Here is a 12,242-nt window from a genome sequence, read left to right as displayed (position 1 = left end):
TAAGAACCGATGAATGTGGCTTATGGATAAATTATTCTATTAGGCAGAAAACATTGTTTTTTAACTACTGGGAGAGTGGTTGAGCAGTGGCACAGGTTGCCCAGGGAGGTGCTGGAGCCTCCATCCCAGAGGTATTCAGACCCTGCTTGGTACTGTCCTGGGAAGCCTGCTCTGGGTGACAGGGGCTGGACTAGACGATCTCCAGAGGCCCCTTCCAACTTCAACTATTCTGTGAAACAAAGAGCTCATCACAAGGTCCTTTTTAAACTGTTCCATAATTGCTAAGTCTAAATGGCATAATAATAGCTTTTTACTTTATAAAAGATTTTTCTTTTGCATCCATAAACAGCGTTCTGGGAATAGATATTTGTATTGTTCCGTGTTGTCTGTGAGCCAATAATAGCTGTGCAGACAAAAATCAGAGGGCATTCTTTTGTAAAAGTTGTCAAAATAATAATGTACTACACAGTAATGGAAGGAAAACTTGCATATTAATGATGTGTGAATTTTCTAGGCCTCTGAGATAATTTGTACTAATTAGCAATCGTGTTTTTCCAATTTAGTGATTTACATATTTTACCTTTGAAATAACTCTAAAACTTCTTTTTAGCTGTTCATCTTTGAAACGGAAAATGCAGAAGCATGGGCTGATTAGGATATTACTGTCAGAGAAAGTAATGACTACAAAAAACAAGGAAAATTGTTTTTTTGTAGCAGTTCCAGAATTTTTTTCAGCAAAGCAATCCCAGATCAGCCTGAATTACAAAGTTTGTTTTTATTAATGTAAGATGACCTTCTTTAAGTGGAACAAAATGTCAGGATGGCTAATAAATTACCTGCTCAACCTAAATCTAAATGAACTAATTCAAGGTATGGCTATGGGTAACTTAGGACTTATAAATATGCTAATTTAGGATTTCCTTCCATGAGCAAGATTTGATGGTTTAGATAAAGGATCCTGAGATGAAGCAGCAACCCTTTTTTATCTTTTAAAGAAGATACCATGCGGGTATCTTCTTTAAAAGGCAGTTATCTTTGGTGTCTGTGAGATGGGAGGGATTACCGTTTATTCCATGATACATCTCTCACACCCAGACTGATGAAAGAAAATGATTTCCAATTAAAAATAAATAAATAAATAAATAAAATAAAATGAAGTAGCTTTGTGCATCACTGATCCCAGAATGATAAGATGTAATACAGTTAAGGTTGCTCGGATTTATGCTGTCTAGAGGACATCATGTGATGGAGATCATATGAGCACCATGTGTTCCTATCACACCTGGTTTTATTTCCACTACACCTTATGCCCATGGTGCCAATGGTGCAGAATAAGAAAGAGGAATTGTTGAGGGTTGCTTTGTTTTGTTTTTCAGTTCAAATTTGTGAGAGATTTCTGAGTGGCAGAGGAGTCCCTAAGTGCCAGAACAAACTGTGCCTGGGTTACAGGCATCAGCCAGTCCACTTTAATTAGCAAATCCTTCCAGTGACCAGGAGAATCACCTGGGGTGCAGTATTGTCAAAGGCACTTCTGGGTATGAGCTTGAAAGCATCTTCTGACCCTTGCTGCTATGATCAACTACCCCTGAGCCCTTCCTGGCACAGGTTTACTTCACTTGCTTGTTAAAAACTCACTAACACAGATGCCACAGTCTAGGCAGCCTGCTCCCGTGCTTCACACTGCTACCATTAAAAACCCATTTTTCACCTAAATATGCCTGCCTGCAATTTAAATCCATTATTCATTGTAGTACATGTAGCGAGCATGGAGAGGAATTTATTACTTCCCCTTCCCTGCCTGCATACAACGCACACTGCCTGGCATGTGTTTCTCATGAGTGAAGCAAAAAAAAACAGAAAATTCATGAATCACAAACGTTTTTTCACAGCAGTTTCTTTACACAAAAAAATAAAAAATAAAAATATCAGAGACTCCAGGGGAAGAAAAATGTTTCTTTCAATCCATTTAAAGCTTACCCAGTCCTACATTTAGCTGACGCTTTCCCCACAATAGCAGGAGAGCTTTTTAACTCACATTTAGTTACATGTCTTTATAAATCATCTTTACCCAGTTAAAAGAAAGATGCAAAAAGAGACGATAAAATCCTGCCACAGAGACCCTGCTCTCAAAGCCCAGCTCCAGGTTGCTAGGTGAGAGCTGGGTGCGTCCTGCTCAGAGCAGGACAAAGTCCCCCGGGTATGCAGGGGGGAGACCTTCACACTTCTCCTAGAGTCCACACAGGGAACAAAAACTCTGTGGTGATGCACAATATAAGGGACTGTCTGTTTCATCATAAGCATAAAAACAACTCTGAGGCAGGCAGAGTGTTATTTTTCTACCAGCCACGACCAAAAGATGTGCTGAATGGTAATGCTTGTGAAGTGGAAGGGATCTGTGAGCATGTGAAGTGGTGAAGCCTGGCTCCCAGGGCATCTGCACCTGCCTACTGACCGATTACAATGTCTGAGAAGCCAGTGCCTCTCCCACAGCCCACCTTCGCGCTGGGCACTGTTTCTAATGAGACTTTGGGGAACTTGGAGTTCTCTGACTTGGAGACCTGCAGGATTCAGTACATGAGAAGATGGTTCTTACTGGTTCTTACAGCTTAAGCGTTTCCATTGGGGTTTATCAGGATAATGAACAAAAACAAGGAATCAGACTTTGAGATAAAATAACGAAGGGTCTGGAGGGCAAGACACACGAGGAGTGGCTGAGGTCCCTTGGTTTGTTCAGCCCAGAGGCTGAGGGGAGGCCTCATGGCGGCCTGCAGCTCCCTCACGAGGGGAGCGGAGGGGCAGGCGCTGAGCTCTGCTCTCTGGGGACAGAGACAGGACCCGAGGGAATGGCATGAAGCTGGGACAGGGGAGGGTCAGGCTGGGGGTTAGGGAAAGTTCTGCACCCAGAGGGTGGTCGGGCACTGGGACAGGCTCCCAGGGAAGCAGTCATGGCACTGAGCCTGTTGGAGCTCAAGAAGTGTTTGGACAACGCTCTCAGATGCATGATCTGAGTTTTGGGTGGTGCTGTGTGGAGCCAGGAGTTGGCTTTGATGATTTTTCTAGGTCCCTTCCAACTCAGGTTATTCTATGATTCTATGATTCTAACGTATTTGTTCTTGAATCTTGTTCTGAATAACAATCAGCATTTATTTTAAGTGGTAGAGGGATTATAATATTTTAAAATATTGTTTTGGTTTTGATTTTTTTTTTTTTTTTTTTGCATAACAATACTTGATTTTGATAAAAACATGATCTTTGAATTTTATTGCCAAACTTACTGGTTTAAACACCAGCATTCTCCTGTGGTGGATGTCTCTGGGGAAAGGAACCTCGTTTTAGGGCCTCCTTACCAATCCTGGAGCTGGGAATCCCAAATAAGCTTTGGCACCCGCGCTCTTTGTAGCTTTTGGTACTTGGAACTTGTATTCAGAGTCACACAAGTGCTCAGAAGTTGCTAAACAAGAGTTTTAAGGGGTGTTTCTCAGTTTACCACATCTTCTGGATGGTTTGCCATGAAATTGCAGGCTAGCTCTCTGTCAAAGACTGATGCATTCAGTTACAGCCTTAAATGCCAAGGACATTTCTTCAAAATGGAATTTCTTAATGTTCACTGAAATACTTTATTCCAAAAGATAGCTGCTGTTCTTATGACAGACCCCATATGACAGACCTTCCTCACTGCACTCTCTATTGTGTGGACACAGGCCCTGTGCAGATGAATGAATGTGCTTCATTTAAGTACAAGAAAAGCATCTGCTTGAATGATTTACCTGATCAAGAGTCGCATGCTTAGACTACAAAATTGCTTCAGACTCATAAAAATCTGTGCTCTCTCGAGTATCTTACTGTGTTGTAAGCAGACACACGTTACACAGAAAGAAAAGCCAACCTGCAGCCATTCCAAATCACCAGGAGAAATAAATTAAAGGTGTTACAGATCAGAGAAAAAGTACAGGCTGTTGCAGACAGAACACTTTCAGGTCCGCTTTGTCATCTCTGTGTTTGGGCAGGTGGTAGGTTTGAAATGAACGGCAGAAAGGAGGTTGGGAGGGACGTTTTGTCCCAGGAGGAGGACATGGTCTCTAGAAACAGTGGGGTAACAGAGAAACTGCCACAAGTCTGGTCTGCTAATGAGTTGGTTTGAGCGACAACGCATAAAGGGGGGATGTAAAAATGGGTTTGTACCAGTTTCTACCCATCTGGACTTCTGTACTCCCTCTTTAAGACACTTCTGGAATCTGCAGCAAAGTACATTGGGTTTTCAATGACAGAGAAACGTGGCAAACACCCCTGGTGTGGCCAGGGAAGAAGGACCAGCCTGCAGTGTGGGTTTCTCTCAGCATCAGGTGGAAGAAATGTGGTTTCACAGGATGAAGAAAAAATCAAATACTTTCCCCAAAAGCTCAGAGCAGGTCCTTTGCATCTACAGCCTGTAACTCACTACCTATGGTATCAAAGGAGACCTGGGAACTGTTACCATTTGTAAGTCTGCTCCTAAGCCTAAAGCAAGCATGACATTTAGCCAGCAATTTGTGCTGTCTGCAGTCACGGTCTGTGTAATCCAGGCATGCACACCTACTGCGAGATCGCACAGGGCATCTCTGAAAAAGATTAGTAAGAGATTCTGCAGGGAAGCCCCCAGCCTTTCTTCTTGCTTCCATAGGAGTATAAACACGACAGGGATAATCTGACCTCTCCAAATTAGTACTCGTTAACTACCATTGATAATCTAGTACACTGGGGAAAATATCTCCTGGAGCATTCCCATTTCCCAGCTGCTCACAGCTGCTCCTCACCATCATTCTTATCAGGTCTGCTCCTCTTCCTCACATCATTGTGGGATTACAGTGTCATTACATTACACTGTACTTACAAAAGGAATTACAGTGTGTTTCAGTCATGGTGTCTTTTCGTGCTCTCAGTCACATCCTGTAAGTGGATTGTATTTTCTCCCATCAGCCTTTTAACGTGGCTGCATAATTCCTCCAGATTTTCTAAGGTCCAAAGTCTGATCAAAAGTCAGTGGCACAAGTCCCGATGGCTTCCTCGGGAATCTTGTCAAGCTGCAACATTACTGTGCAGCCACTTTGTGCAGTCAGGTTCCCAAACTCACGTTAAACTATCCCCAAAAGTCAAGCTGTTCAGGGACATTGGTTCCAAATCTCTCCATTGATCTTCCTTAATGAGTCAGCTCTGGAAGAAGACAAACTACTTCTGTAGCTTGATAGACCTTGAAGTTGCAGTCATGTCAGTTTGGGGTTTTTCTTTAATTTAACTATAGTTATTTACCAGGTCCTGTGTAGCAAGGGGTCTGCATAACAATTAGATTAACAATTCGTAGTGATTCTGTATTGCACAGAATATCAGGGGTATTTCTGCACGTCATGGTTGATATGCATCTCTTGAGTGATGTCGATACTGTGAAGATCGTTTTTGCTTTGCTAGTCATGAAAAGAGGAAACTATTTTTGTCTCCAGATCTAGTTCAGTTGATTTCCACTGTAGGCAGAGAGGGGCACCCCTAATAGGAACAGAGCTTTGGCACATAGTGTTAGCAGTCCTCAATTGATGAGGTTCTCCATTCAAACTGTGGGTGCACAGTGACACCTTCTGGAGGCCTGTAATGAGAGGTACTTGAGCAGCTTCCCTCATTTCTAAACACAAATTTTACATGTAGAAGCGAATCCTTTTCTGATCAACATTTTGGACATTTTGGCACGAGTTCTGTAATTGTCATCGGGACATATAGTAGCAGAACATTGTCCTGATGGGAGAATTTTCTTCAAAAATCAACCCAAAAGTGTAGGGTTTTTTAATGATCACAAATAATTCAAATGTTTACGCAAGAAACAAACAAAAAAAAATAGAGGATAGAATTAGTGATGTATGTTAACTGTGTGATAAAAAAAAAAAAAAAAAGGTATTACTTTCTTAACTATTTATTGACACAGATAAGGAAAGGGGGTCAGACAAAATATAGAGGGACAGCAATTTGCGAACAGGAAATGAAATGACTGGCGTAGATTCTTGCTTCAATCTTGCTTCAGCAAAGATTTCATTTTAATGTGTGTTATATTGCAGTTTCTAATTAGACACTCTTTGCCCAGGCTGCTGACTTCCTGGGTAGTCTGCCTGCCAATCTGCCAGGATCTCTGAGTCACGGAGGATTTTAAGCCCGTGAGTTGTGCCACAAACCTCGGTCCAAGGGCTCACAAACCCCACAGTGCCTGTGTGCATCAGCTGGATGGGGGCCAGAATGGGAAGCAGAGCATCGCTGAGCTGACTGTGATGCTCCAATGCCCGGCATTCGGTCCCATTACTGGAAAACAACTCTTTATTTCTAATATTTTATTCCAGCTCAAAGATTACTTCTCCTTAAGCTTCCTGTTGCTTAGAAGCAACAAGGATGTGATATGTAGGAGTTGAAGAGGAACAGGGCTGTGTTTGGAGACAGCAGAGGCTGATTTCCAGCCTTTCCGAGACAACACAGTAGGTGCTAACTGATATGGATACTTGGAGACCCACTGAACCCAAATAGGTTTGTGATTCACACCAACTGTGGGCTGACTCTTTGGTTTCCAAAGAGAGTTCCCCTGATGTATCTGGAGAAATCTGTTTCACCACTATCTAAAATGACACAGTCACTACAGCTTCAGAAGTAAACTGCATAGAGAGCCACGTCTTCCCACAGTGGTCTGCACTTTTGGCAAAAGAGTAGCACTATATAAAAGTAAGTAATCATTGTGTAGCAGAAAGAAATAAAGGCTGACAGTTCTGGCAGGACATCCATCTAGGCTCAGCCAACCCTGGGAAAATACATTGCCCTAGAAAAGTACCTTATGGAGCTGTAATCATTAGCAAAGTGCTAAGCAGAGCCATCAATAGCAGGCAGTTCTGGATGCACCGAGACCTAAGCCAAGTCCAACCATTACAATGGCTTTTCAAGCATGAGTTAATGCAATTGCCTAACCTAATGCAATCCCAGGTTTTAGCACAAGACCTCGAGGAAAATTAATCCTCCAGCAAAGCCTAAGAGAAACCCTATGATTTACATATCTCCTACTGAACGTTACACTCTGACAGTGTAAATGAAATAGCCTTGGGAGAAACTTCACCCCAGTGTGAGTTTCACACGTGGACTTACACGATATCAGTTCTGCTGGAGAATTAATGCATTGCTGTTAATGTTTATAACATATCAAGTACTAACATGCAGTGCCTGCACATAAGATGGTTCCTTTAAGGACTGCTCCGTGCAGCTCTATAGTTTGTTATACGTTTGAAGACCCTGGTTTATTTTTGCCTCTAGTCAGCCTTGAACCTAAGTCTTCTGTTTCAAGTTATCTACTAACAGATCCATTAAGAAAAGCTGCTTACACCTGTCAGTGACTAATGTTGAAAGAATGCAAATATTAAAAAGATAAAGAAAGAATATCACTCGGAATACATTCACTACAAAATATGTTTACTTCAAATGATCTTTTTAAATTACATATATATATATTTACATTTTTGTTTTTATTAAGGAACAAAATAAAGCAAATATTAGAACATCGCTGGTATTTAAAATAAATAAATAAATAAATATTAAGTGGAGAGTTCAACTAAAGTCCCTGGAAAGTCATTTTACTTCTGAAAATATCTCCTCTCCCCAAAAAGCCTATCGGTTCTCAAAGTGATTTGCAGCAAGAGCACTTTCGTGTTGATGAAAACACAAAAATGGCTCCTCTCTTGCTGTTTGAATCGCTCTCTAATTCACTACGAATCGGCTCTATTCAACAGTTCAGAAACTCCCTATTTCACAATCTAAGTGAGCAGGAAGCAGAAAAATAGATTAGCACTCATAAAGCCACCAGGCTACCTGCTCCTTCATGTAAAAATGTGCAAACCCTCTCCTTGGGCAAGAAGCAGAAGCTGAAGTGCGAGGCCCAGCAATCTGTCCTAACACCTTAAAGCAAAGCAAGACCAAAAATAAAAATAAAAAAGCTTTTAACATTATGTCACCCATTGAGGTGTGATTGCCAGAATGCTGAAAGATAACAATGTTATTAAAAAATAGATGTGTTCTATTTTGCCTTTATTGTAACCCATTTTTAACATTTTCAATGGAAACAAATTTCTTTAAAAAGTTACTGTTTAGGTTTGTTGTAACTGAGGTTTCTTCATTCCCACAAATACTCAGAAATGTCTAATATATATATATAACTTAATGCCTTACATAGTAGCTAATATCAATATGGAAATCAAATTGTGATTTGCTATTTACCTTGCATATTACAAAAAGAGGTGCCACGATGTGGGATTAGGAGGTACTTTCATTAAACCCACAGTTCGTGTGTCAACCAAGAATTGTCCATAGGATATTTTTTGTAACAAAAGCAAGGCCCAGCTGGGGCCAGTGCTCCCAGCTGGGTTGAGAGGGTGTCCGTGTTTCCCTTCCTCTCTGTCCTGGTGAAGGTGAATGAACCTGGACAAAGTGGGGCAGCAGTGGGGACTCGGAGTACAGCCTCAGATGCGCATGCAGGGCAAGCAACTCCGATGGCTGAGGGAATTTTCTTCCCCTATGCACATGAGAAATGCATGCTCAGGTTTGCTGTTTTTTTTACACAGAGCCATGTGCTGTCACTACGCACTATTCCTGTTGAAGTAACATCTTTAATATGGTGTTAGGTGACCATGACCCTCCTAAGAGATATGTGGAGGATGGGGCAAGACCATGCCTCCCAAAGGGTCGCGCTGTGCCAGCACTTGCTGAAACACTCCTGATAGTGCTTTGAAAGCCACCTGAGACCAGAGCCTAGAGCGGTGACCGCCCTTTGCAGCCGAATGGCTCAGAGCTGGGTTCAGACACCAGTGGTGTAGCAGGTGATTTGCTCTGGATCCCAGGACACAGGAGGAACCACCATGGCATGCCTGCTGGGTCTCTCTTCCCTATTCCCCGCCAAGGAGCGAGGCAGGATCTTGCAATCCCAACCAGCAGGCCTGGCTCAGCTGGGGACGGTGCCATCGCCGTGGGAAGGAAGGGCTGGCTTCACACCGGGCAGGCGATGCCAGGAGAAGGGCTGTGGGCCAGGAACAGGGAAGATATTCTGGGACGGGCTGAAACGGAGCCCAGCGTCGGGAAAGGAAGAAACCGCTGCCAGGGAACAGGGCAAAGCCTGAGCCTGAGACGGCTCCGCCGGGCTGGGGGGAGCGCGGCCTGCAGGACCCTGGAGAGCGGCCGGGCCCGGCTGCGGCTGGCGGGGACCTCCTGGTCTTGTTTATTTATTTTGTTTATTTTACTTTATTATTTATTTTACTTTATTATTTAATTTTATTTCCCTTCCCTTTTCCCTTTCCCTTTCCTTTTCCCTTTCCCTTCCCTTTTCCCTTTCCCTTTCTTTTCCCTTTCCTTTCCCTTCCCTTTCCCCTTTCCCCTTCTTTTCCCTTCTTTTCCCTTTCTTTCCCTTTCTCTTCTCTTCTCTTCTCTTCTCTTCTCTTCTCTTCTCTTCTCTTCTCTTCTCTTCTCTTCTCTTCTCTTCTCTTCTCTTCTCTTCTCTTCTCTTCTCTTCTCTTCTCTTCTCTCTTCTGTTCTTTCACCTTCCCTTCCCTTCCCTTCCCTTCCCTTCCCTTCCCTTCCCTTCCCTTCCCTTCCCTTCCCTTTTCCCTCTCCCTTCCTTTTACCTTTACCTTTCCTTTCCCTTTCCTTTCCCTTCCTTTTCCCTTTCCCTTTCCCTTTCCCTTTCCCTTTCTATTTCCTTTCTTTTCCCTTTCTCTTTCCCTTTCCCTTCCCTTTCCTTTCCCTTTTCCCTTTCCTTTCCCTTTCCCTTCCTTTCCCTTTCCCTTTTCCCTTTCCCTTTCCTTCCCCTTCCCTTTCCCTTCCCTTTATTTTCATTTCATCCTCCCGGGGCTCCCCGTTCTCCCTCGACCCCTCAGACCCGCACCACACCAGAGGGGCTCCCTTAGACACCACGCTGCACATGACACCCACCTACCCCCCAAAACCCCCCAAATCCCACACTATCCCCTCTCCCCCCCTCCCCACATCCCCTCACCCCTCCCCACCCCTTCCCCCTTCCCCCTGAGCATGGGGGCGGGGAGGGGAGGATGGGGGGGGGCGTGTGGCGGGCGGGGAGCCGCAGCCCTGCGGTGCCTTAAAACACGGCGGCGGCGCCGGGGCCGCTTTTTGGAAACGGCGGCGGTGGGGAGGGGAGGGGAGAGGTGGGTGGGGGAAGCTCCGAGCCCCGGGGCCGGCCCCATGGTGGCTCCCCCCGCGCCCCCTCCCCGCGCTGGGCGCCGCTGAAGCCCCAGCGGGACCCGCCCCGGCCGCATGCGCGGGGCCGCGGAGCCGCCGCCGCCGGCAGCGGGCGCGGAGCCCGGAGCCGCCGCCGCTGCCACCGCCAGCACCGGAGGGGAAGCGGCCAAGGCCGCCCCGCGGGGCCCCGCCGGCAGCGACCCCGTGAGTAGCGAGCGGGGCGCGGAGCCCCCCCACACCCCCCCACACCCCGACCCCTCCCCGGCCGCCCCCCGCCATGAGGCGCTGCCCCCGGCCCCGCGCAGCGACCCCTGGCGGCTGGGGGCGGCACTGCACGGCCGGGGGGAGGAGGAGGAGGAGGAGGAGGAGGGGGAGGAAGGGGAGGAAGGAGAGAGGGGAGGGGGGGTTGGTGTGGGTGCTGCTGGTACCCTCCCTGGGGGTGTTAGGCTGGATGGGGTGCTCAGGGATGGGGTTCAGGGGAGGGAAAGGGGTAGGGGGTGGTTGGATGTGGTGGTGCTGGGGGGGTTTTCCAGCCCTAAGGGGGCTGTGGAAATACATATGTGGAAATATCCCTGTGTCTGGCAGCAGGGCTGGTTGGCAGCCTGGTGGTTATCTCGCTGTAACCACCCCGCTGTTGCCTTTTGGGTACACGGGGTACAGCCCTGGTTGTGTCCCGGCTAGCCGGGAGCACGCTGAGACCAACTGGGTGGTGGTGGCACCGTGGTGACAGACCGCTTCCAGGACCATAGGGTGGTTACTTCGGATCTCCGGGAATTTCTGCTCTGCACACATGGGTCAGAGCCCATTTGGATACCTTCCCTTTGGGGCTCCAGCAGGCTGACATGAAGGGACCATCCTCACCATTACCGCCAGCCTATCCTCATGAAAAAGCAGCTCATGTTTTTCGTCTTGGGGTGAGGTGCTGAACCTGGACAGCTCAGGGCACTGAGGCTCCTCTCTGCCTCTCCTGGCTCCCAGGTGGCAGCTGATGAACCATCAGCCAGGCCGGTGCCAGTACCCAGCCACTTCTGCAAAGTGACCCCGTCTTTTTACCACTGAGCTGTCCCAAGGAGGCAGCAGGCGTGGGGAATATCGCAGAGACCTCCTAGCATTCAGAGCAACAGGATATTAGCTAGAGGTTCCCTTAACTCTCAGCGAGCAGGCATGTTTCGGATGCTTTCATAGCCAGCTGATGCCAAGAAGTCCACGGGTTGTTGTGGCTGAAGGGTGCTGAGCTGGTCCTGACCTTACCTCAGCCTTAAATGGGGTTGGTAACACCTCCCAGGCTCCATCATCCATGGGGCTGGCGGTGGGCAGGGGCACGGTGAAGGCACCTGCCCGCCCGGCGCGGCCAGATTCCAGCGTAGTACAACCCGAAGTGAATCGCGACAACCAGGATCAATAGGGACCGGCTTGTGAATCACTATTTAATGCACTCCGGCGTGAGTCATCCTGACTGAAAGCAGCTTTCAGCCCAGGACAATGTCAGTCAGCTCCTACCAGGTTGGGAATGAGTCAGATCTCAGCCCGAGTACAACGCGGCGTGAGTCACCGGCTGCTCCATGTGACTCCAGAACCCAGCGCGAGCTGCCGGAGCCGCTGCGTGCTCTGAGTCACTTCGTAGTACAGGGAAATGGGCTTTCTGGAGACCATTCATAATGAAGCACGATGCAACCAAGTGCTCGGTTGGAGACGCTCTGCTCGCTCCCATCAATCTGCTCTGCGCGCCGGCTCCACTGCGCGCATAGTAAGGAGGTTTGTAAGATGCTAGGGCTGAATGAACTCCGTGTGTGCGTGCTTGGTTTACAGCGAGCTGCATAAAAATAACCAGAAGCACAGGCTCCCTCTGACTTTAAAGGCAGCCCAGGCAGGGCTGAAGCGGCGCTACAACTGCTGGCACTGGAGCTACCCCCTGGTCCTCTGAGGCTGTCTCCGGCAGCCACAAAAGACGAGGCAAGGGATGCCGAGAGTTGGTGCCCTACAGAGGATATGGGCTTGGTGCTGACTTAACT

At 47.0% G+C, this 12,242-nt stretch overlaps 1 protein-coding gene across 2 annotated transcripts in view; it reads left to right on the top strand.

Annotated features, from left to right (window-relative positions):
* The window catches only part of RGS20 (regulator of G protein signaling 20), a 48,102-nt gene that overhangs the window by 17,747 nt on the left and 18,113 nt on the right, over positions 1-12,242 (top strand). The window contains exon 1 of one of the 2 annotated variants that reach the window (XM_027452224.3): positions 10,108-10,434. The exons of the other annotated variant lie outside the window; for it this stretch is intronic. Coding sequence (XP_027308025.1) covers positions 10,306-10,434 — 129 coding nt within the window. The 5' untranslated portion in view covers positions 10,108-10,305. Of the gene's footprint in view, positions 1-10,107; positions 10,435-12,242 lie in introns of those variants that run through there. 2 annotated transcript variants of the gene reach the window in all.

Source organism: Anas platyrhynchos, chromosome 2 (assembly GCF_047663525.1).
Source record: "Anas platyrhynchos isolate ZD024472 breed Pekin duck chromosome 2, IASCAAS_PekinDuck_T2T, whole genome shotgun sequence".
Classification (NCBI taxonomy): Eukaryota; Metazoa; Chordata; class Aves; order Anseriformes; family Anatidae; genus Anas; species Anas platyrhynchos.
The sequence above is the reverse complement of the archived record's forward strand: the minus strand, read 5'-3'. Positions and strand labels throughout refer to the sequence as shown.